Below are 26,949 nucleotides of genomic sequence, written 5' to 3' on the forward strand. Positions count from 1 at the left end.
CAGCCGCTGAACTAACTGTTCCAGTACCACCTGGTCGATTACCCCTCGACGCCGTGGGTCCCCCGCGAGCAGCCAGCGCCGACAGGCGCCCCGGAGCCGCTGGGCAAACGCGAACGGGCGATCGGATTCTCCAACTTCATGCTCCGAAGAGCTGGCGATTCTCTTCCGGCTCCGACCGACCCGCTGCAGAATGGCCCTCTTCAGGTCAGTGTAAGCCAGGAGATTCGTCGCCGGCAGTTGTTGTGCCGCGAGTTGAGCTTCCCGACAGGAGAGGAATTAGACGGGCTGCCCACTGTTCGGGCGGCCAGCCCCAGATTTCGCCGCCCGGCCAAACAAGTCGAGGAAGGCCTCAGGATCATCTGCTGCCCCCATCTTCTGTAACGTGGGCGGGGTAGTGAGCGCGGCTGTCCGGGTCGCGGCTGTGGCCGGCCCGCCTCCTGGCTGAGGAGGCTCGGATGGCGAGCCGGTCCTCTGCCTGAGCCCGCGATGATCTCAAAAACCGGGCGGTCTTGGTCCTGCCGGAGCTCAACCAGGGCTTGCTGGTGGCCTTGATGCAGCGTCGCGAGGGACTGGAGGACTTCTGCCAGCTGGGAGGACTCTATGGGGCGACTTTGCTCCATAATCGTCCCGGGTTTCGGCACCAGTGTGACACCACTCCACAGAAAGAGGACAGGAAACAAGTCTTCCTCTCAAGGTAAGCCTTTTAATCTCTTATTCTTATAATAACACACACACAATATAATTTCAAACGCTGGGTTTGCTTGTCAGCTCTTCCTTCCCATGCTCTGTGGCTGCTGGCTTTTTATCCGCTCTCCTCGCTCTACTGCAATTAGAGACAGGTGTTAGACATAATTTAGCTCAGGTGTGAGCGCCCTTACCGCTTTTCTCTCCCGGACGGGCGCTTGACCACGCCCCCGCTGCCACAGCGTGCTATCCCCCAGCCAGAATATCTCCTTTCTGGGAATAGTGCTAGACTCAGTGCAGATGACGGCGCGCCTCTCATTCGAGCGCGCGCTATCTATTCGACGCCTTGCAACATCATTCAGACCGGTGCGCTACCGTCAAACGATTTCAAAGGATGCTCGGTCTCATGGCCTCGCATCAGCTGTACTCCAGCTAGGATTGTTGCACATGCGTCCTCTCCAACGCTGGCTCAAGAGCCGCGGTCCCCACTCACGCGTGGTGCTCGGGCCACTTTTTAATCAGAGCAAATCACGGCTGTATAAAAGCCCTGACGCTCTGGAAAGCCGCCGACTGGTATCGAACCGGCGTGAGTCTGGGCGTGAACACACGGAGAAAAATGATCACGACAGATGCCTCCAAAATAGGATGGGGGCCCTTTACGAGGGCAGGCCTGTCTCCGGCTTTTGGTCAAACCCGAAAAGCTCTACATATAAACTCGTCTGGAATGAAAGCGTCGCCTTGGCTCTCAGAGCCCTGCTTCCGTACCTGAAAACTAACACGCCCTGGTCCGAACGGACAACATGACGGTAGTATCGTGATATAAATCGCCAGGGTGGACTCAGGTCGAGCTCCCTGCACTCTATGGCCAGGAGCTCATCTCATGGTCACAGCACCACTTGCGCCGCTGAGAGCAGCGCATGTGCCAGGCGCCCTGAACCAGGGAGCGGACATGCTGTCCAGAGACAAGGTTCTCCCAGGAGAATGGTCTCTCCACCCCATGACGGTTCAGTGGTTATGGCAAACCTTTGGCAAGGCGGAGGTCGACCTCTTCGCCTCCAGGGAAAATGCGACTGCCCCTTTTCTTCTCAAAGAGCACGGACGCCGCCTCAAGTCTGGCCGAGCCGCCTTGTATGCTTTTTCCCGATCGCGATGCTACCTCAGGTCATCAGTCGGATCAGGGAAGTGAAATGTGCAGTGCTCCTGGTAGCCCCTCTCTGGAAAAACCAGACGTGGTTTCCAGAACTGATGCAGATGATGCAATCTGCCCCATGGCCGATTCCGCTGAGGCTAGACCTCCTCAGGCAGGCCAACGGGATGATTCTTCATCCCCGCCTCGATCTGTGGGCCCTCCATGCATGGCCCCTCAACGGGTTCCCGAGAACCTCCCCAGTGGAGTTTTGAGAACCATCACAGAGGCGCGAGTGCTCTCTACGAGACGCTTATATGCCCAAAAGTGGAAAGTGTTCAGTGACTGGTGTGATACCAAGAGCTTGAACCCCAAATCGCATGCGAGATACCAAGTGTACTCGCTTTTTGCAAGAGCTGCTGGAGGCGGCCGCACACCCTCCACGCCAAAGTCTATGTGGCTGCCATAGCGGCGTCACACAATCCTGATAAAGGACGCTCATTAGGAAAAACGACCTAATCATTCGCTTCCTAAGAGGCGCTTAGGAGGATGAACCCCCTCGCCCCTCGGTGCCGATCTGGGACCTGGCCACGGTCCTGACGCACTCAAGAGTGCCCCGCTCGAACCTCTCCGAACCGTGCACCTTAAACAGCTCTCGCCAAAACTGCGCTCTTGCTGGCGCCGCCTCAGTCAAGAGAGTGGGCTTACCTGCACGCGCTGTCATCAAGCGCTGCTTGCCTGGAATTTGGACCTAACGACTGCAGAGTTGTCCTTAGGCCAAAGCACGGGTATATTCCTAAAGTGCTCTCCACACCCTTCAGAGTACAGGTGATATCTCTGGCAGCGCTATCGCCCCCAGCGGATCTAAAGCGACGCTTAATTTACTCTGCCCGGTCAGGGCGCTCAGAGTATATTTGGAACGCTCTGCCCCGCTCAGACAGACGGAACAATTATTCGTGATGCTTTGGCGGCCGCACTAAAGGTCTCGCGAGTTTCAAAGCAAAGAATATCAGCTGGATAGTGGATGCTATAGCGCTGGCTTATGAAGCCAAGGGCCTTCAATGCCCCTTAGGCTTCAGAGCTCACTCTACGAGGAGCATGGCCTCCTCGTGGGCGTGGTCGAGTGGGATACCCATTGAAGATATTTGTGCAGCGGCAGGCTGGGCCTCGCCTTCAACATTTATCAGGTTTTATAACCTACAGGTCCCCTCATTGCATTCCAACATTCTATCAGCCTGACTGTAGAATGGACTGGAGTATGTATATGCTGAGCATTATCTCCTCCCTTATAGGTCCGTCTCTGACTGACTTAGAGGATTTTTTATGCATATCAATACATAGAAAAATCAGTACATAAGTTATGTGCTTGTGTTTTTACAATGAGCTTCCACCATGGACCTCCTTGGGGCAAAGGCGCTCTGTATTTTCCCATTATATAGCTCGCCGCTGGTCGGCTTGTTGGATAATCACTTTGCTTTAAGGCTCAGGCATCCGCCTCTGGCTTTATAGAGCTAAGTCAGCACGCACGGCGCTTTGCATGGTGTTCCCATAGCGTAAGCTACTTACGCAATAGGAGAGACCTCTCGAGAGGAACGACTCGGTTACTAACGTAACCTCGGTTCCCTGAGAGGAGGGAACGAGTATTGGCGTAAGCTGCCGTGCTTGTGCTTGGTCAGTTCGCTTCAGTCGATTGAACCTAAAGAACTCTCATGACGGGCTCTAATATATAGCCCTAGCCACGCTCATCTTGGCGGGCTCTGAGCGCTGAGCGCGCTCATTGGTCGCTGCTCAGAGTCGCCTGCCATTGGTTCGAAAGCAAGTTGCCGCAGCACAGCCAATGACCGAAGCTGCCTCGCCATTGCTGTATGCCGTGCAGCTGCAATGCGCTTTACATAAAGACTTCAATATTTCTCGAGAAACTGAGTTTTCCCATAGCGTAAGCTACTTACGCAATACTCGTTCCCTCCTCTCAGGGAACTGAGGTTACGTTAGTAACCGAGTCGTTTTCAAGGCACTTAAGCAACTTTGTCAAAATGTTACATTTACCCTGTTCAAATGCATGTGACATCAAATAATCTAAAAGGAATCAGATTATATTACCTTTAAAATGTAATCCAAGAGATTATGTTACTTACTAACATTTTAGTCATGCAATTTGTAATCAGTACCAGATTACAATTTGGAAGTTATTTACCAGCACTGTGGGCAGTTTTATCGCAGTCAGCAGCAATTGTTGTAACTAAGGCATTTTGGTGGAAACGTTTTACCATGGTACATCTTCAGAAAACCTAGCTACTCTAATTCAATGACATTTGTCGACGAGAAACAATTTTATTTGAAACAAGACTGCAAATAATTCCTGCATGATCTCGACATGGTAATTTGCTGTAGCATCTCTCCAGTGCGGTAGGTGGCAGACAGCTGTTTCCAGAAGCAGGGGAGTTAAAAAAAAAATTGCTAATGCAGCGGGGTAAAGTAGTTTGCTTTCAGTGGTGTCTGGTTGCTGCTGAAGTTCAAACATAATACGTAAAAATGACCAAGCTGCAGCTTCTGCACCGCGCGCTGAACGAGCGTCTGATGGCGGCGGTGGAGCAGATCATGGAGATGGTCGGCTGTACGGTGCTGGAGTACGAAGAGGAGACGGTTCGGGTGCGGAAAGAAAACGAGGTTCTGAGACGGAGGCTCCGATGGATGGAGGGCGCAAATCCAGCGGATTGGCAAGGTAGCACGAAAACAGGCCGGGATTAAAGCAGCTTTCCATGCAAAATACTGTGCAATATTGATAGGACAAGGATGGTGGTGTTTATGGAGATACATGTGCAGTTTTGTATTGTGCAGCTAATGCACGACTGTGCACAGTTTTGTTGAATTTGGTGGGTGTAAATTGGAATCTGCTATTGCAGAGTAATACACGCAAATTATACGGGAAGTTAAACATATAAGCCGTGGCATCTTAAAGTTATACTGTTTATTGTCAGAGTCGTAAAAAAGCATGCGGTTGCATTACAGACGGAAGCAAACATGGACCCGTTTGTTGTGTATCCAGCGTTTTTCGCTCCAAAAACGTGAGGGGGCACGCGCAGAACAGTGACGAGTCCACAAAAACTCACAAAAGAACCTTAACTTGCATTTCCTTACAACTCAGAGATCGAAATGAGGTTTAAAGGTGCACTCAGAATTTTTTTCCCTCATTAAAAACGTTATACTGAAAAATAAATTGGTAGTAATTTTGAAACATATGTATGAAAGCTATGGATGCACCGATAACACTTTTCCGCCGAACACTTTTATCGGCCGATACCGATACCAGTATTGTTTTTTGCATAATCACTAGGAAATTTCAGCCACCGAACATTTTCGGCCGAAAATTGATTTTTTTTTTGTTTTGGCCGAAAGAGAAAAAAGGCTGAAAATATGAGCCGATATATATCAGAATCAGCTTTATTGCCAAGTATGCTTACACATACAAGGAATTTGTCTTGGTGACAGGAGCTTCCAGTCAACAACAATACAAACAATACCAAAAACAGCAGCAAGACATAGGTAATTAAAAAAAAAAAAAGAAAAAAAAAATTATACATATACGTACATACACTCACCTTCATACATACCTTATAAAAGCTGATTTATTCTACGTGGAGAGGGTCACCTCATAGGGGCTGCCATGATAGATCACATGGCCAGCCGAATACCACTTGCTAATGCTGCCTTCAAGTGAACCTGGGAAGCTTGTACCTCTGAATTGGGCATTCGTTACAATGAAATGTCATGCATTCAGGTGGAAACAAAATAAGGTAGATGCCAGATTTAAACAAATACACAAAGAATGAAGGCTAAAGCTAATCTCTGTTGCACCGGTAGGGGCGATATGGCTTCAGAAATTATATCTCGATATTTTTCAGCAAATGTACGATATTCTATATATATCTCAATAATTATGTTTTTGCTCTGAAATAGCATTGTTTTTTTATTTTTATCAGACGAACCATCATTTAATCTAAACAGCCATTTTAGCCATGTTGAATTTATATTCCAAAGGTATTAAATAAAAGTCTATTTAAAAATGATGAAGGCATGTTTCACACAGTTTTATAATGTAATAATATTAATTGATTTGCACATTTATACTTATATATTAAACATACAGTCATATATGGAAGCTAATTACACACCTTATTTACCTTATATTTTTATTTACTTCTTATTTTTTGGAAACCAGATGAATATTGCATACTACTAAATTATTACTGTGGAACCCAGTCAAGTTTATAATTATAATATAATATTGGATTATTATTATTTTCAGGATAAGATTTGTTAAAGATAAATTAATATATTTTTGCCCTAATCTATTCTTCCTAATCTGGGTTTTTATTTTGACACTGCAAGTGCAGTCATGTTAATGTCACCTTCACCAGGACCTTTAATATGAATTGGAAAGTGCAATTTGACAGTTACGAGTTTTGCATCTTGTGAACCGCTGTCAAACTCTCCTTTACTGTTCAGTTTTTATAGATTTGTATAATTATTTTAAAGCGGGTACTAATGATTGGAATTGCGCAAATGCTTGAACCTGCAGTACTTCACAATGCAGGTTAACTGTGCTAAAACTCAAGCCTATGAGCCCCTCCTCCCCCACGTGTGCACATAGATCAGCATGTCACTGGTACATTCTGAAGCACACTGAATGAATATAAACACTCTGCATATAATAGTTATGTTTATATTGTATCGTGTCATGTTGAGCATTTCTACATGCTCAGTAAATTATACTCATTATACACACCAGTTTAAATGATGAAATATTCCTTAGCTAGCAAAGTCTTTCTCTGATCCCATGTTTGTTGTTTACAGAAGCGTTGCGGGGATTAGGTTGTTACGGGGATGCTGCTTTCTGATGAGCTGCACATATACGGGAGTAAAGAGTACACCGCTTATACAGTACATTGTGTGTTCAGGATTTAACATCTCACTGTATATATGGCCAGCAAAGCAAAACCTTGCGAAAATCGAATAGTATTTTTAATTTTCGAATACTTATTGCAAAATGAATACTTGAGTATTTAACTACTCATACACATCCCTAAAATAAACACATATGATCATATCTCCATTTTGATGTTATTTTGATTAATTATACAGCCCTGAAGGATCGTGAAATTAGTCTATTGATGTATGAAACTTAATGGCCAAATAAAAGGCTCATTAAACTCATCATGATATTGGTGAATTTTACATTGTCTGCAAAATCATCATGATTATATTGTGGGTATTCGATGTAATTAATGTTTTTCTACAGTGGCATCAGTAATTTAAAACTATTGTGTTGAATGATGTTTTATCACATCCCTTGTTGTCAGTGTAAGTCCAAGACGACACAAACACCAAAATTACTGAGTGCACCTTTAAATCGGCACATTTCAGATCAAGCTATTTTGTTGTTTGTTGTATGCACAAGTTGAAAAGTTAAATCGATTTCACTAGATGGGTTAAGTTTGTCAAGACAAACTTTGATGTTGGCTTGACAAAGCTTTGTCTAAAAGTTTGAAATGGTTTTTAAAGTTTAAGGTTTGAAGCTTGTATGGGCCTTACAGTTAGAGAGAGAGGCAGATAGTAGGGCTGCATGATATGGAGGAAAAATGTGATGTACAATTAGGGCTGGGAGATATATCAATTATTAACGATATAATCAAGATAATTTTGCTGAAGATGTAAAACTGTCCAATATCGTGAATGTCGCAATGATTTTAATGTGCTTTGATTTGGCTATTCATAAAGAGCGCATCAGTAAACTAATTTCACGATCCTTCAGGGCTGCACTGTTAAACAAAATAACCTAAAAATGGTGTGTTTGTCAAATGTGATTATTAACAAATGTTGTGATTTAAAGACCGATGTCTAAATGTGATTCAGAACAAATCGACGCACTGATCTGTGGGCGTGTGCACGGTGGTGCTCTCACGCCCGTTTCACACATACTCCGTTTGCAGTGCGTATTTTTTTCCGTACCCATGTTAACAGGTTAGAGCTTTTACACTGCATGCTGATGCAGTCCGTCGATCCGTTCCAGTTGCGGTGCGTATATAGCAGTGCAGCGATCGTTTACGGACCGAATCTATTTTTGCTGTGCTGCACCGCACTGAATTAAAGTGGCAGCGCATTGTTCACATTAAAATAGACATAGATTGTCAACAAACTGTAATAATTTCATCATATACGCATAATTTCAGTTAATGTGTTCTACAGTTACTAAATTACAGGGTGAAGAAAAACAAAAAAGTATGATTATAGTCCCAAAAGTTGCAAAATGCCATCATATATGTTTTTTTTACCCTAAAAAAAGACAGTGAACCCAAATGCGTCTCATTCTTCTCCTTCTTAGTGTAACGCTTGAGTAACGAGGCAGACGAGGAGATGCGGATCCAAACGCAGTTTAAACTTTATTTAATTAACAAACAGGTAAACACAAAGGAACAACCCACAATGGGGAAATCAAACATAAAAACTGTTAACTAAACACGATGTAAACAAACAGAGGACTCGGGAAGGAAACACACACCAGGCTAACATCAAACAACGATAGACAAGGACTGAACAAAGAAACAGGGTATAAATACATAAACATGGGAAAAAGGGCCAATGAATGAACAGAACTCAAACAAGATAACAAGGTGATTAACAGAAGCAAAAGGCAAACTAATGAGGACAGGTGAAAACAATGACAGAAAACACGAACGCTAACAAAGAGACTATGGAGTTACATAAGGGACTAAAGTGAAAACTAAGAAATGCAAAAGTGACAAAAATGGCAAACAAAAGGGCAACAGTGAAACAAGACAGGGTATACATAACACTTAGCAACATATATAGCGCGATAGCTTTTCTTCTGTCAACAACTCGAACTACATGTAAAACAAAGAATCACAATGATTAAAATTAATTTTCATACTGATTTTGTGGCACACAGAAACTGCGGATCAGTAGCGCACTGCAAACGCAGCATATGTGAAAGCACTATAGCGCGTGCTGCTCCTGTACCGTATACGCACCGCATACGTACCGCATACGCACTGCACATGGAGTATGTGTGAAACGGGCGTCAGATCAGTTCACGTGCATTGTGAAATCATAGGCTGAGATCGGAATGGGATACTACCATATTACTCATGCTATTTCTGCCATCGAGACTTATAAGAGAGAATAGTATGGGTAGTATGCCATTTGGAACTCTGCAAAAGTGATGCGGGTTCAAGCATTTGTTCAATTCCAAACATTAGTAACCGCAACCAGATATTATACAAATCTACAAATGTAGAGGAGATTACAGCATTTCAGGAAATGCAAAACATTGTAAACCGACAAATACACATTGCCTTTTCTGTGTCGAAATAAAAGCCCCAGGTGAAGTAAATATATTTACTAATACACAGAATAATAATGATAATTCAGCATTATATTATAATTAGGACAGTCGATTTCACGCATTAATTCAGTGTGATTAATTTGACTAAAAATAACGCGCTAAAAAATTAACGCCATTAATCGCAATGCCCCCGGACCGTAATATGGAAGATTCCAAAGAAATACAAGCTTGTAGTACCACCTGAGGTACTACAAGAGGGCAGTAATTGAAACTTCGGCTGCATGGCAATGCGCAGTTTATATACAGTGTGTGTGTGTGTGTGTATGTGTATATATATATATATATATATATTTAAAGATAACTAAGTATCATTATATATTGAATTATGTTTATATGAGGGGCTTTCTCAGCAAATATTTGTATATGCGATTAATTAATCGCATATACACCCTTAATTATAATAATAAACGTATTAGTAAATACATTTGAAGGTAAATAATACTTTTTATTAAGCTACAATATATTTATATTTCATATACAATGATACAAAGTGTATATAAATGAAAATTATTGAACTTCATTCTCCCTTGTGTTTATTTAAAGAGCACCTATTATGGTTTTTAAACGTGCCTAATTTTGTTTTAATGGTCTCATATAATAGATTTACATGCATCCAAGGTCAAAAAACACTTTAATTTGCTCAGAATTTAAATAGCAGAATTACCTTTTTGTTTTTCAGTGTCAAAAACGACTTGTTCAATGATCCGTTCTAAAGGATTCATTCTAAACTCTACTCTGCTCCGACAGGTCAGATGTCCCAGTCTGTTGTGATTGGTCTACCGCTTAGTGTAGTATTTGAGGGCAGGTCAAAGCTGTTCGCGAGCAGCTAATGAAAACCAGAGGCGGGTGTTTTGTTACCAAATTAGCTAGGTTAGTAAAGGAAGTATGTCTGGAATTATTAATGACTCGTTCCAGGTATTCAGAATCACTTCTTTGTTTTGGGAGTCAATAACTCTATTTGTTGTGCACTTTGCAGAATTTTATACATTCACAAACAGCTATATAACACACTACACTACACACTAGGTAATATTTGAAAAAACCATAATAGGTGCTCTTTAATTAAAAACAAATTATTATATTTTAATTGAATGTCTTTAAAATATTGAATCTACTTGGCTGTTTGGATGAAATGATGGTTCCTCTGATAAAAAAAAATAAATACTTTTGAACCATTTTAGAGCAAATACATAGTTATCGGTGTGTATATATATATATATATATATATATATATATATATATATATATATATATATATACGTGTGTATATATGAGAAAATGATCAATAGGCTGAAGAATATCGAGATATCATTTAAGACATATCGCCCAGCCCTATATGCAATAATCCTATGTTGATGCCAGAAACCCCACCGCCCAAATATACTAAAGCTTATTGGGGGGGATACCAGAGATCACAAAACAGTTGTCTTTTGTTCCAGATTGCATATAGATTGCGTATATTTACAGATTCACCATAAGCTACATATCCACAAATTTGATGCGTGTTTGGAGAAACACGGTTTTAGCCTTTGCTTTCAAACTATTTTGGCAATGCAAGTCTTTGGGATTTCCGATTGTTCACTATGGGAAAACTGTAAATTGGATTGTTACAAACAACTAAGTACATGAAGTCAGATCAGTCTATATGGTATGTGCAGAGTTAGGTTGATGTAGATTTAAAGCTCTTACAGTTGATAGTTTTGATCTTGGTTTAAGGATTTTGGAACTGGTTAGGGGGCTGGAATAGGGAATGGTACAAAACAGTTTGATCTTATCAAATGGTCACTTACAGTGTTTTTTGGTTTGTTGAAATTCTCAGGCCCATCAGAACCTGTTTTGTTTACCACCCTGGATAAGTCCAATCCATCCCAGCAAGAGGAGAGTACTGTCAGCTTTAGATTTGAACTGCAATCAGAAGATCTTGTGATCAAAACGGAGTCCAATGATCACCCATTGAATGTTAGACCTGAAAGCAGCCTTGCCACATTACCTCAAAGCACTGATCAGGGATCTGCCATAGTTGGGACGAGTGCTGGTATTAACTTTAGCCTGACAGACGGCATGACCTGGGACTCCAACCAAAGTTACATGGCCCCTCTGGACTTTGATCCAACTTCAAACAGCAGAGTCATGAGTTGGAAAGAGGGTTCCAGAAGACAAAGGATGTCCTTTGCCTGTCCAGATTGTGGTAAAGTCTTTGGAAGTAAACAGAGGCTGATGTTTCATATGCGCATCCATTCCACCGAGAGGCCGTATGCGTACCGCAGGCGCAAAGCATGCTTCTACGGTGACAAAAAAAAAAGAAAGAATAAACTGCCTGGTCTCTCACAGGTGAGCTTCAGCACTAAAGCTTTGATTTTACATTAATTAAATTATAGTGGTGAAATGGTATTTTCCACCATTTATTCTTTAAAAAATTGTATCTTGCTTTTGCAAACACTGAATGCTTGTAAAGGATGATTAATGATGTAGTGACATAAAATCATCTAAATCAGCTGGGTGCGTTAAATTGCTGCATTTAACAGTTGTCTCTCACACACAGCTATCAAGAAAAATTGGGGATGATCTGTCAGATGGGTCTGAGCAAACGAACGGGAGTAGTGCATTAGCTGAACATCTGGCTATTACAGGGCCAGAACAAGACCAAGACAGCCCAACTACCGAAAGTGACACTAGTACTGATAAAGATCCAGAGAACAGTACTGCCAACCCTGTGCATCTTGTACACCAACAAAAAGGAAAAAAGCGAATGCCTTGTTGCCCTCATTGCAGTCGGGTGTTTATACAGCCCGGTCGGTTAGCAGCGCACATAAAGAGACATTTGATGGAAGCAAGGAGACATCCTGTGAAACTCCCAAACACACATTCAAGGAATGAGATGGTGGATGAGAAGAGGAAACTACCCAAGGTACCACATTTCATGTTCTCTATTGAAATAGTGTGTGTAGATGTACAGTGTGGCCCAAAATCTGAGATCACTGGAAATAAAAGCAAAATACAAGCATTTTCTCTCATGTAATACAGTATATATTAGTTAGACTATATTATAGGATATTTTCTGCATAACAATTTGAGTGAAAAGTTGATTTGAAAACTGAACATGAATTTCAGAATTCTGTAGTATTTCTTGTTTCCCCCTTTTGCTTTTATGGCAGCATGGACTCCACAAAGTTGTTAAACGTATGTTATTTTTGACCTTTTGTACTGAAGGAATTAACATGGTCATTGTCACAAATTTGCCTACATTTGATAAGTGAGTGCATGAAAGAATAAGTGCACAAATACTTTCATTTTGCATCATACATTTTTATTTTTTGTATTTTTTCATGATAAAATGGAGGGGGAAAATCCCAGATTTTCAATGTGGTCTTAGACTTTTGGCCCCGCTCTACATAAACATTCTTCCTTTCCCACATAGGCCTTATTTACTTTGTGCATGTCAACTTTGATAATGAGTTTATCTTTTTATTTTTCTGAAAGACCACTGAAATTTAAAACTACACTATACTCAGAATATATAATTTTATTTGATACAAGCAAAATTCTTTTGTGAGTCCATCACAGCCAAATATCACACACTGCTATTATAAAAGTGTGTAATTTGTTGGTTATATTCAAAAATTGGCACCCAGAAAGGATTTTAAAACAAACAAATAAAAATTAGCTCAAAGTCTACAATAAAGGACCTCGCCATAGTCATTCGGTGAATCCTAAAATAGTAAGCGCGTATATTTGGATGAACTGAACATACTCCCACAGCTACAGCCAATCTACAAAGAGAACAAGAAAGTGACTACTGAAGCGGGTGCAGTTTAAACGGTGAGTTTGGACGCGAAAACTTTAGTTTCAAAACGCATGTATTTCATTCAAACTTTGTGTCAATTTCCTCAGATTGCTTGTAACTGTAGAGATTACTTCTGCAACTGTGAAAAAACAACAACCATGTTTTAAAGTGCAAAAGGTATTTTTTAAATTGGGGTAGTGCCACCAGTCTAAAATGGAATAAACTAGATGATATATGTTCCATTTTTGTCAGTTAACTTGTTGTATGTTACTAGTTAGATGAGTAGCTAATTCATTGTTTCCATGTAGCGTTGTAGTACTTTGGTTCATAAATAGTCTGAGCTACTTGATATGGAAGATTATGTAGATTGTTGAGACAATCATCAGTGTTCATATTGTAGGTCTATTTATACCCTGAACTAATTGAATGCATTCCATATGTAGTTTCACAGTCAGACCTGCCTGCTATTGTATAATGTCTTTAATGCAAATAAGTAACATAACTAAGATGGAACGCAGATCTCATGTTCATATTTTTTCTCATTGCTTCACAGGGGGCGCCTTTACCACAGTACTGTTTTAGCAAAGTTTGGGACTACTTCTCAAAAGATGAATTTGGTGAAGTGTTCTGCCACACGTTTAACCAGAATTAGTCAGGACTCCAGCAACGATGCTCTGAAGAACACCTTTAATTTGTGGTCTCATCTTAGATCAAAACATAAAAGCAAATATTTTGAGGCAAATGGGTTCAGCAGCCAAGTCAATGTGCTGATGAACACTTTGGACACAACTGGGGTCAAACTAGAGCATTCTGAGCAAGAGGAAAGCATCGTAGAAGGAGAAAGTGAGTTAAGGAAGGTGTTAATACTACCAGAAGAACCATGTAAAAACATGTTTAAAATGGAAATCACAACTTTTTTCATTTCATGTATCATTTAGATTTTTACACTGTATATATGTGTATATCATGTGTGTGTGTGTGTGTGTGTGTGTGTGATATATATATATATATATATATATATATATATATATATATATATATATATATAATCACATATTACACATACATACACTGGCAGCCAAAAGTTTGGATTAATGTACAGATTTTGCTGTCTCGGAAAGAAATTGGCACTTTAATTGACACCAAAGTGGCATTCATCTGATCACAAAGTATAGTCAGGACATTACTGATGTAAAAAACAGCACCATGACTATTTGAAAAAAGTAATTTTTGATCAAATCTAGACAGGCCCTATTTCCAGCAGCCATCCCTCCAACACCTTATCCTTGAGTAATCATGATAAATTGCTAATTTGGTACTAGAAAATCACTTGCCATTATATCAAACACAGTTGAAAGCTATTTGGTTCATTAAATGAAGCCTAATATTGTCTTTGTGTTTGTTTTTGAGTTGCCACAGTATGCAATAGACTGGCATGTCAAAGGACAATATTAGGTCAAAAAAATAAATGGCTTTCTCTAGAAACTCATCAGTCAATCATTGTTTTGAGGAATGAAGGCTATACAATACTTGAAATTGCCCAAAAACTGAAGATTTCATACAAAGGTGTACACTACAGTCTTCAAAGACAAAGGACAACTGTCTCTAACAAGGACAGAAAGAGATGTGTAAGGCCAGATGTTCAACTAAACAAGAGGATAAGTACATCAGAGTCTCTAGTTTGAGAAATAGATGCTTCACATGTCCTCAGCTGACAGCTTCATTGAATTCTATCTCAACACCAGTTTCATGTACAACAGTAAACATCTATGGCAAGTGCGACAGGAAGTGTGGGGTGAAATGTCACCTGAGAATCTGGACAAACTGACAGCTGGAATGCCAAGGATCTGCAAAGCTGTCATTGCTGCACGTGGAGGATTTTTTGATTGGAACTCTTTGAAGTAGTTTAAGAAGTTCTGAACTTTTTTTTTTTCAAGTTGTAATTAGTAATGTCCTGACTTTATATTGTGATAAGTTGAATTCCACTTTGGTGAATAAAAGTACCAATTTATTTCCATAAGAGCAAAATCTGTACATTATTCCAAACCTTTTGGCTGCCTGTGTGTGTGTGTATATTATATATATATGTGTGTGTGTGTGTGTGTATATATAATATTTATGTATATGTTTTTTAATAAAATATGTTGTCTGAAAATAAGTGTTGGAGTCATTTTTGGGTGGTTTAGAACAATACACTCGGACAGTTGGTTTTACCAATGCCGGTTGTCAGTGTATACTATTTGAATGACTTTTGTTTTGTTTTTGATTCTGTCAGTGTTAAATACATCAAATTACTAGTCTATGTATGTGTGTTTTTGTAAGTTTGTCAATAAATGCAACCTGAATGTAAAAAATTTTCTCCAGAAACTAATATTCATAATATTGGGATATCGGTGCCCTGATAGTCTCTTAAAAAAAAAAAAAAAGTGTAGAAAAGAAAAAAGCTCTTCTCCTTAAATCACTTCTAGTACTCTCTTCCTAACCAGACTGGTTTTTAACACGTTGCTCTTCATTCATGTAAAATCCAGTGAATATTATGTTGCATACGTGTATTTCCTTTCTTCTCTCATTGTCAAATGGACTTGAATTTTTTACAGAAGCAAAGGATCGGAAATGATGCTGTGGTGAAGGACAAAGCAAAAAGGCTTAAGAAGAACATGCCAGGCCAGAATAAGGTACCCCCATTCAAAAAGTCAATGAAGAATGTTTTGTTTTATACAGAGATCTGGATGTGATACCATTTCTATTTGGCTATAGCTGTTCAACTTCTTTTACCATTGCCTGGTGTATAGGTATCTTCAAAATAATTTTGGATATTTGTATTCCTCCATAGCTGTCCAAAGGAAAAACAAAGGAGGCAGACCCTAAAAACAGTGGAAGTACAAAAGTACATAGTACGAAAAGTGTGAAAGTTCAAATGAAAATATTTCCCTGCCCTCATTGCGATAAAGTGTTTTCTCGTGAAGGATGGCTGGGGCCACACATTCAGATGCGTCACTTTAAAGAGAATAGTATTAGTTACTTTGATAGCTTGCCTAGCAGTGGCCTGAGGAAGACACGGCGACCCTTGGACAAGGTTGGTTGTTTGGTTTACAGATTTGTAATTTAATATGTTTTTACTACCTGTTCCCATGGGAAAATCAGGCACTTACTGCTACAAATTGCTGCAGTTTCTAGATGAGATGTCCACTGAGTGGCACTAAACAAGACAAATCGAGGTTAGAGAGGAAGGTTACAGTATTAGTAAATACATTCAGTCTGTTCCTTACTCAAAGCTAGTGTATGTCTTCAGAAGAATAAAGCACACAAGATGTATGGTAAAGATCAGTCATATTTTCTGTGAAGGATCCCAATAAAAATATATTGTTATACAAGCAATTGAAGATTTTCCTGCAGCTCTTCTATTTGAGCATGGCATCAGCAATGCCAAGATCATGGTTTCGACTCCCAGGGAACACGCAATCTAACTACTAACTGTTCAATGTACTTTGAATGCAATGTAAGGAGCTAAAATGTCATCTGAAAATGCAGTGGTTTCTTCTAAGGTTATTTTGAAATTAAAATAAATGTTAAGCTCCAGGTAGGGGTAGGTTCAGGGATAGGCTTGGTAACAAAATGCATTAATGTTATTTGGGTTTGGTTTTTGAAATGAGGCAGATCTACATATTTGGAGATGTTTTTGGCTTTTCAACATTATTAAAGTCTTATCAGTATTGGACATAATAAAACGTGCTTTTGGTGTCACTCAGTGGATATTTCACCAGAAAAATATCTGATTTTTGGGGCTTTGCAAAAATGAATGCATAGTAAAATGTTTCCCCATGAGATCAGGTAGTGTTTTTGTCATTTTAATTTATATCCTGTTTGTGGTTCTTATGTTTTAACATTTAGATTTTTCTATAACTAACCAAACTTCACATATGATTGTATTTTATAAGGGCACACCTGATGCAGAGGGAATATCTAAGGAGTCAAAACAAGAAAATAAATCCAACCTGATCGTTAGTGTGCCCAAACTAAATATAAATGAGGCAGTACCGAGTACAGATGGAAATAAAATAGTAACAGAGTCAAAGAGAGCTCCCGAGGAATCAAAAAAAGATGCCTCAGACTTTGAAAGAGAAACATCAGGTGCTGAAAGTCAGATGAACACGTTTCCTTGTGAATTATGTAACAAAACATTTCTGAGGAAATGGAGGCTGAAGAAGCACAAGAGGACGCATATAGCACAAAATCTACTACTGCACAGAAGAAGAAAACGAATGTTGATGGATGAGGAAAATCTAATGAATACTGAGCTTAAGCAACAAAAACAAGAAAGCAGAGAAGCAAAGAAACCGAGTGAGGAGGAGGAAACGCTTGATGTCAAGGGGTCAACAAATAATACACAGCCAATTAAAACGGTATGTTGTGTTTTAGTAAAACCTGTTGAATGATCAAAATTAAATTTGAGTAGTTGACATTAAATACTTTATGAAAGTCGACATGGCCTGTGGTGTGACATGCTATATACGCCATCTCACACTATTTTAATCACCATTTAGCTAATCAAATAATGATTATGCATGCAGTTTTTATTAACTTATATTAATTGAGAGACTACATGCAGGCATTTTTTTCACACCACGGCACCATTTAAAAAAAGATTAGTGAAGTTTAATAATTATTTATTATTAATTGTAAAAAAAAAAAAAGAAATGCTTTTCCTTATATATTCATCTACATTTTAACTTAAACTCTTGCTGTTTATTAAAACTAGGCCCATGGATCTGTTACGCATCAACTACACAAATGCATGAATGTAATTCTGAAAGATTCCCTTGCATATGAGATGTTTATTATATGTAAACAGAATTTCAAAATGTCAATATATTCACACATTTTATAGTTTTACATGACAAAGCTTATCAGATAAACCTGGTTTGTTCCACTCACAAATCTTTACATTTTTAGCAATCAATGGAAGATGCTGAAATGATGGTAAAGAACAAGTCTGGCTGTTGTGTCTGTAAATATTGTGGCAAAATCTATACCCGTATGAAGTGGTTGAAGAAGCACATAAGTGGACATCGAAATGAAAAGCTTGTTGCCAGAAATGAACAGTCTGAAACTGATAAGATGCAGAGCAATGAAGGAAACACCAATAAACCGGTATGTTATTGTAAATAATACACTAAACCCAAACTGTGGGTTATTCTGCATAGTTGGTATATTTGTGTCTTTCATTAATGTGTGAAGTATTACTAACAATCAATAACTGATGTCAACCTTTACTATATTCCGTTGCAGAGATTTTTCCTAAACCCAAATCTATCCCCCAAATGTGTTTATTATTTAAAAGTGGATATTTGTAGATAGTCTGTTTCTAAGCATGTTGTATCGTCATGGTCTTGAGATCAAGGCTAGAAATGTTGGACTTTAAAACTGTCAACCTTATTACTTTTCTGAAGGTTGTATTATTTGGTAACACAATTTAGCTTGACATGGTAAAATGCAAATGATTGTATTAAACACAGAGAATGTTTAATATCTTACAGAAGATTTAGTTTAAATGGCCCCCATTTCATAAAATGACCCATGCCTAAATGTAATTTATATGGATCCCCAAACATTTCCTTTCAGAGCAGCAAATCCAGAGGTCAAGGATCATTTCCCTGCCCATTTTGTGACAAAGTTTTCACTAGAGAAATGCGGTTGTTGATGCATATGCAGATTCATTCTGGTGAGAAACCGTACTCCTATCGGCAGCGGAAGGCACAGTTTTATGGTGACGTGCGTTGCAGACTCCCGAGAATCCATAATCATGAGGTAGGAGACTATATAATAATCATTATGACTGCTGGTTTCTTCCCAATTTATTTGTTCAGAGACTACTTTAAAAATAAGACAAATTATTACAACAGTGAAGATGCTTTGAAGATTATCCTTGAAATCTAGTGAATCGAGTGAGAATCAGCCGGGACCTGGCGAAACAATATTAAATAATTATCTGTAATAAACTGATTTATTGTGATCTCTTACTCACTTGTTTTTCATTCATTTTCATTGGACTTTGGTGCTTAGTTTTTGCAACAAGTGCTGAACTTCATGCTTTACGTAAATGTAGATCATATGCACGTCAGTGTCACAATGCTTTTGAATTTATTTATTTATTTTTGTGTGTTGACCCTAATCTGTAAACAATGCTTAATTTTGTTGGACAGAGTGAACATTCCTTTTTTCTTTTATTACAGGTTTCCACAATTCTGCCATTAAGTGGAAACAGGGATGAGTCTAAAGAATCTGCGGGTGAAGAAACTATAAATGAGGACAAATCTGCACATCTGAGCACCAGTGCAACTGATCCAGTATCTCAAGATCTCTGTCAACCAGAGTCTGCACTGCAGGCCTGTACTGGCAGCCTCCTACCTCAGACAGTTACTGGGCAGCCTAATCAAAGAACCGAATCAGAGTTGGCCAGTGATGTCATAAGCCACATCAATTTGCAGCCCAGGATTGTTCTAGAACCCATTATGACTGAATGCAAGTACTTGAGCACAGTGTCTGGGGTAGGTGATGTCAAAGCAGACAGTTCTGAAAGAAGTGGCTTTGATCTTGAACAAACCTCATGTCCAGCATTGATTGATGATGAAATGGGTGATGTTATGAATGATCAAATTCCGGGTTACAAGCCTGGTGTAAGCTACGATGGTATTTCTGAGACAGACATTGTCTGTGTGGAGGTTGGAACCCTACAGAAGGTATCTCAATCAGAAGTAGAGCTTAACAACTCAGTAGTCCCAAAGGCCACTGAATCCTCTGTGGGTAATAACACAAAGAGACCACAAAAAGTGGTTTCAGAGAACAAGATGCAAGTGATAGTAATAGATGATGAACCAGAACAGTCATCAACCCAAACAAGCAGCTTGGAATCAGCCAGTTCAGAGCCAATAACTGCTACTAAAAATGCCCTGTCTGGATGCGGAAAGACTAATTGGGATTGTGAAGAGATCTCTGCTATGAAGTTATCTGTTATGGAACCAACTCCAGTTTTAGAGTCTACGGTCAGAGAAACCACTTCTGGTGCCATGCAGAAAAACATTGAGCCAGATCTTTTTGTTGTCCTCTCAGACAGTGAAGATGATGTTGTTGATATGTTGAGTCCCTCTAAAAGTTTAGATAAAAAGAAAACTGCCTCAGTGGCTAGCATATCAAAAGAACATTTGGATGCTAGCAGAACTGTCATTCCTGAATCAGTGATGAAGGCTCCAAATAAGAACTCCCAAATTCCAGTTCCAGCTGCAAAGGAATCCATAACGAAAGATCCTACAGCTATTGACAGTGCCTCACAACAAACTGATTCTGATGCTGACTCTGATGTTGAGTTTGTACCTAATGAAAGAAATGATCAGAGTATCTCTAATGACCTACTCCTCAGAGACCAGATGACCTCTGCTGGCATCAAACAAACAGAGGACCTCTCCATGACTCAGAGGAAGGAGATGAAAATAACTGGTTTGATATTTGCTGGCCAAGAATCTCTATCGCAGCATATGCAAGGTCATACTGATAAGAAAATGCTAGACATGAAGATTGTCTTTGGTGATGAGAGAAAAAATAAGAAACGAGGTGTAAACGAACAGGTATGACAAACTAGCAGATTCAAAAGTAGAATACAGATTCAGAAGTAAATCTGTTGTAAATAAATCAGTCAAAATGTAAATGTGTTGTAAATATTTGAACGGAGCAATTTAAGTAAGGTTCTTAATTTAGATTTAATTATATAGTTTTCTTTCAAATAATTCATTCCTCAATAAAGATGACAGAATATGGTGGAGATGGTCCATCAAACAACTCAGGGAAAAGTGATCCCTCAGTAAAAAAATATGATTGCTAATGAGTTGTTTTTGAACAAGGCTGATTCATTTGTAAAATGTTCTGTGAAATTTGGAGTCCTCACAACTAGTCATGGCAGTGGGGAATGAAAAGTATATTGCTGGTTTTGTGGGGAGTCATGTAGAAAGATGTAACTGAACATAAACTATGAACACCCAAGGGACCCTAAAATGGTAAAAGCTTTAAATCTTGACAAAAACTGTGAGGAAAGAGAGAAATTGAGTAGTTTTGCCATTTAAGAAAATCTTCAAACATCATAGAGATTCTAGAATGGACAATGATGAAGATACTGTTTTCTGCCATCTTCATTTTTGCCAGGGGTCTTTTCGAATAACCCATTTCAACAACATTCTCTGACTTGTGAACAAAAGAACAACAACGATGCATCCTGCTCAACCCAGGAAATTGTTGATGAAGAATTAAGAAATCCAAATCCAAACACTATCGGCAGATCCAGACTACAGCCTACTAATACTCCCTTATCTAATCCTAATTTTAGCACACTGCAGAAAAACTTCAGTTTAAGGGATCAACCAATTCTAAACCATAGGGCACATGAAGCACAGCAGAACAATTCTCTAGAATCCGACAGTCTGGTGCATACTACTAATTGTGATCTAGAACACATAAGCCCTCCTACTGTTGACCCTTGGTACACTGCTGCACAGAAAACATGTTACCAAGAAGCAGAGAGGCCTCCTGTCTCGGATGATCTTAATGCAGTATCATCAAGTCCATCTTGTCTAGATCCTTGCCAGTCTGCTGCAGTTAATCTTCCCCATTTGAAATCAGAGTTTCATCCCTTAGTAAAAACTGACAGTAGTACAACAAAGAACTCTGAGCTCAGTTCTGTGGAGATACTAGAAGAAAAACTCCACAGAACTCCTATTCCAGAAACTACAGTTTCAGCCCCTCCCATTTTAAACATTTGTTGTAACATTCTTCAGCAGTCTTGTGTAGAACACCCAGATCATCCTCAGGCTTGTGCTGGACTGGGTGCATTGAGCAAAACTCTTTTTCCCGAAAAAGATATGTCTTTTGTATCCAAAACTGGCTGCTCTGACACACAACAAACCATTGATCAAGAATGTGATGGCTGTTTTCCTCATGATACTGGGTGCAGTGAAGACCTTTCTTCAAAACCAAAGGAACCATTAACTTCAGGTTTGGACTTCTCTGACTCTCCCTCAACACACAATATGGAATCAAACAGCATTTCCAATTTAGCTGTGATTGGTGGGACAAATCCATGCAGTGATGATATACAGCAAATCCATAATTTGAATGTAGATGGTAACCTCTTTCTGGGCTCAGGAAGATGTGATGTAATTGAATGTCCAGACCCTGGCAGTTGTGTTTATCAGCCAACAGTAGATCCAGAATCAAACTCGAATCCTCCTTTTCAAGACATCAAACCCAAAGCATTAGAGCAGTTATCTTGCTTTAAATCCCATGGTTGTGATCTCCAAGAAGAACCTCACAAGATTATTGATGTGGATGAAAATAGCATTGCTGTTGAAGCTGAACATGACTCAAGCATATCAGTGACCAGCAAGCACAAGAGAAAAACAATCAAGCAGAACAGCAGTTTGAAAGCAGATGAGTCTATGAAAAGTTGTCCAAGTGTTCTTTCTCAGGTTGTTTCCTATTTTAATAAGCAATATTTTTTGCAATGCAAGCTACATGTTGGCTAGTGCTGCTTTTTTGTAAAAAGTATTCTATTGTTTGCAGTAATACTGTAGGTGTTGATCTTTGGTAGCTACTCACCATTTGTCAAAAATTTACCATATTTGAGAGATTAGAGCTGAAATAACATAAAATTGAATGTATTATTGTTCCTTTTATGCAGTCATTCACAGACAAGGATGCATTCTGTTCAAGCTCATTTGAAAAAGCTCCAGAGGGCCCTGAATGCCAAACCAATTCAAGTGATGAAACGTCCAGATTGTTCAAGATATATTACTGCATTTACTGCAAGAAACCACATTATAGAATGATTGCACATCTCCAGTCTGCTCATCCTAGTGAACCAGAGGTTGCAAAAGCTCTTAGCTTTGACAAGAGCTCAAAAGAAAGGAGACAGCTCTTGAGTCTTCTCCAAACCAAGGGAAAAGTTCTACGCAACACAAATGTGGTTAAAAATTGTAATCAAGCTGTAAAACCGTTTGCAGTATCTAGCTCATTTGACGACCGTGTTAATTGTATCGACTGTTTAGGGTTATTTAGCAAGAAGTCTTTTGATACACATTTAGAGCAGTGCCAGGGCAAATGTCCTCAAAATGCTGAGACTAGCGGTAATGAAATGACTCCCACTACTGAAATAAAGGCTGATCACGAATCAACAAACTGCTCAAATGAAGAAGTAAGTCTCTCACAGTGTAATGTTGATCAAGAACCAACATCAGAGATCAGCTGCAACACAGCTTACCCAAACCGTGACTGCATCCTCAGAAGTCCTGGTAATGATTTCAGCCCACCTCAGAATGCCCAAACGGTGTGTGATGTCCCAAGTAACAGCTGTGTAAAAGCACAAACACATGAAACGTGGAGGAGAGGGAGGAGGAGAAAGATGACGTCCTGTCTTCAAAATCAGGTAAATGACTTATAATTGTTTCTCATTCAGTAAATTTGTCAGGGCTCATACTGTATTAAAACCATGGTGATGGTATGTCCTCAGATTGAACTACAGAGTGTTTTATCAAATGTCGATTCCTCAGAAGATAGTGACCATAAAACACAAGCTAATGGCTTTGATGAGTGAACACTTTAGCTCATCCACATCTTTGTCCACCTCATATATGTAAAATTATCTCAATTCTGAAGCTTATTTTATTTTGACGGGTTAGGGTATTTTTAGTTATTTTAAATTTTTTTGTGCTGGCACTGTAGCCTTTTTAAAAGTATAGTCCATTGACCGTGAGCCTGTACGGGCATGTTCGACGTATATGCACTACTACAGCTTTGTGATTCGCTCTCAATGGCAGGTGCATTTGCAGACATTACGCTCATACTTTGATGGTGATAAAATTGGTGTCACGCATTGAAAAACATTGTGCACTTGTGGTCTATACTGTATATTCAAGTATAAGAGATCTTAAAGGGATAGTTCACCCAAAAATTATTAATTATTTATTCACCTCTTTCTCTCTTCACCAGAACACATTTGTGTATGTATATATATATATATATATATATATATATATATATATATATATATATATATATATATATATCTTAGCTCAGTAAGTCCTTAAAATACAAGTGAATGGAGTTCTCTTTTGAAGCTAAATAAACACCGGCATCAGCATAAACATCATCCATATGACACCAGCTGTTACTTTAATGTCTTCTAAAGTGACACGATTGCTTTTGGTGTGGAAAAGAGAAATATTTATGTACTTTTTGAACACTAAATCATGCTTCCGGTCAGCAGTGGTATGTGTGTGTGACATGATCGCATTGGCATTTAAATGCAAGAACTGATGCATGCGTCACAGCCAGAAGAGCAGCGCTGTTTACAAGCGAGGAGGAATGCTATACAGTAGCTTGGTTAGATTTGGTTTAGATCTGTTGTTATCTGTTCCTTTACTCGAAATTGTGCATTTGTGTGCTTATCCTGGAAGGAGAATGTAAGATTACTTCTGGCAATGCGTGTACGTCACACGAGAGACCGCTTGGACGCCACGAACTATCCCTTTAAAAGGCCAGCAGTTAGGCTATTTTTTGTAGATGTGTAGTCACTGAGTATTTATTTAAGACCATTAGGTTTTGACCCCCTTTTACCTTTTAGATTTCCTACATTTCAGTGATTTTTCCTCTTGTGTAGACATTGTTCATGGATGATGATGTATTGGTTGAAGGGGAGAGTTCTACACCCAACTCAAAAGTATATACGTGTCAGCACTGCGGTGCAATCTTCTGCAGTCTCTACAAGCTGTGTAGACATCAATACACTCACACAAATCTGTGAGTTTACAATAGCTCTCTAGTATTCACAACATGCATGTCCATACCACTCTAACTCCTTTCAATGCAAGCTAGTCATAGCGACAAAGGTAGCATAGTTACTCATCAACATCTTTATAAATACCTAACCCAATCTGGAAAAGCCAGAATCGTTTATGCTCATTTTCGACTGCAATTCTATGTTTTACACTTCCTTATATGAGAAGCCATTCTGGTCCAATCAATGTAATATGGGCTTTATCCAGAAGTATTGCCTTGAGATTAATCAACATACACTTCATTTGTTAATTTTTAATTTCAATAAGTCTAAATCTACAATTTGTAGTATGATGCTAGTGTTTTTATTGTCCTCAGGTTGCACTCCATCTTGCACAGACCAGGTAAAATGGTTGGGATATGTGAAAACAACTGCATTTCATTGGCTCTGTACCTGTACTTTGCACAATGACAAAGTTGAATCTTTTTAAATAAGACTTAAAAACAATTCCTAGCATCCAAAATGATCAGTGCTGGGACACTTTAGGACCAGAATTGAGAACCTTCTGTGATGTTAGAATAATTTGTTGATGACAAGACTTGGGCTGTGTTTACACTGTCACACAAAATCAGATTTTTTTTATTCTCATCTGGCACAGATTGGATGTTGTTGAACATGTATAAAAAGAAAAATCTGCACGAGATTGGATTTTTTGCATCCCATCTGAACCACTTCCAAATGTGGTTCTAAATCAGAGACATATCTGAACATCTGACCTACGTCTAAACACATATATCCGATTCCCCTTGGCAATGTCATCGCTGTTAGTGTTTGCGCACAGGGATATCTTTTCTTAACGCCGTGTCCTTATGAAGCAGACGTGCCTGTAGGCGCTCAAACAAAAACTCAAAGCTTCTCTTGTTGAGGAGGTAATTATGTGTACACTCTGTCATCAAATGTGTGGACTTGGTCCCACCATTCCTGACCTCGAGGTCTCAGCCACGCTTCTCATCTGACCGATGTTGAAATCATTAAAGCCGTGGTTACCATGGCAGCAGTAAAAAGTCGCTTTCGCCCTTTTTGCCTAATTAATTGCAAACGCGTGCCTTTCTGCCTTCTTTTGAAAACCTGAAATGGCACAAGGCCATTCAAAAACCAGAGGATGAACCGTGGCGCTCATAAGTGAAAGTGACAAGCAATGGAATCATTCTAGTTTGGCCGGGAGATTCATGTAAACACTGATATCAGATATGAATTGTGTCTTCAGTGAATGTAAACTGGATTCGGGCAAAATATCGGATCTGTGCTTTAAGCCTTGCAGTGTAGACACAGCCTTGGTCGATGAGGTACAGGCATTCTTACTGTGCGCTGTAGTTGCTGGTGTGCTTTTACTTAACAGAAATCTTCTTTTGTTTCAGACACAGAGGAAAGAGAGTTCCACTTTGAAGAAGCAGGTCACAGTAGACAAGACACATGCTAACGTATGACAGCCTGAAGACACTCAAAGATCAATAGAAAGTTTTAATGTTATTTTAGTGTTATGTTTTTAAAAAAGCAACATGTATTGTTTGTTTTGTAAATATGTTTTACAGTGGATTTAATAGCCGTCTTAATCTGATATGTTATATACTTTTATGGAATGGTTCATTTCAGCCCTGCTGTATTGTGTAAATCATACATAGCATATTTTTAAATGGTTCACATCATGTTCTATCGATGGCATTGAAAAAAAAAAAAGCCCCCATTTGATTTTATGACATAAAATAGTTCTTAACAAGAATTAAAAAAAATAAACATTTTGGAAACGTTGCCATATGGCAACTATTTAGGACAATGGAAAGTGGTCCAAAAACATGTTTTTCATAAATAAAATAATTTCTCATGGAATTAAATTCATATTTCTTATGTTATACACTTGGAGCGCCTACACACTAAAACTTATCACACTTCATAACTAGACTAGTTATAGATGCTATATCAGCCAGGCCAATTAATACACAATTATTTGGCCATTTTACTATTGGCAGATTGCTGTGTCAACGTGTCGGTCCGTAACATGACTGCAATCGTCCTCAGAAGCAACTACAATGCGATCACATTGATGGCCTGGCTGA

The 26,949-nt window shown here is 39.3% G+C and overlaps 1 protein-coding gene across 1 annotated transcript; it reads left to right on the top strand.

The window, feature by feature from the left end:
- Positions 1–4,294: 4,294 nt before the first annotated feature.
- Positions 4,295–26,712, top strand: LOC127647823 (uncharacterized). Its single transcript, XM_052132304.1, has 11 exons — positions 4,295–4,532; positions 11,053–11,564; positions 11,776–12,141; positions 15,615–15,692; positions 15,851–16,093; positions 16,956–17,420; positions 17,971–18,168; positions 18,640–18,825; positions 19,251–20,639; positions 22,742–23,485; positions 26,254–26,712. Exons 1-11 carry the CDS (start codon positions 4,343–4,345, stop codon positions 26,320–26,322), a joined length of 4,440 nt encoding a protein of 1,479 aa, XP_051988264.1. The 5' UTR covers positions 4,295–4,342; the 3' UTR covers positions 26,323–26,712.
- The last annotated feature ends 237 nt before the right edge of the window (positions 26,713–26,949 follow it).

Source organism: Xyrauchen texanus, chromosome 8 (genome assembly GCF_025860055.1).
Source record: "Xyrauchen texanus isolate HMW12.3.18 chromosome 8, RBS_HiC_50CHRs, whole genome shotgun sequence".
In the NCBI taxonomy this organism is placed as follows: Eukaryota; Metazoa; Chordata; class Actinopteri; order Cypriniformes; family Catostomidae; genus Xyrauchen; species Xyrauchen texanus.

Bases quoted from the DNA above. Each gene is read 5' to 3' on its own strand.
- LOC127647823 (XM_052132304.1), top strand. From the start codon at position 4,343: ATGACCAAGCTGCAGCTTCTGCACCGCGCGCTGAACGAGCGTCTGATG. The intron at 11,565-11,775 runs GTGAGCTTCAGC...TCTCACACACAG, and splicing joins AACTGCCTGGTCTCTCACAG to CTATCAAGAAAAATTGGGGA. The intron at 17,421-17,970 runs GTATGTTGTGTT...TTACATTTTTAG, and splicing joins ATACACAGCCAATTAAAACG to CAATCAATGGAAGATGCTGA.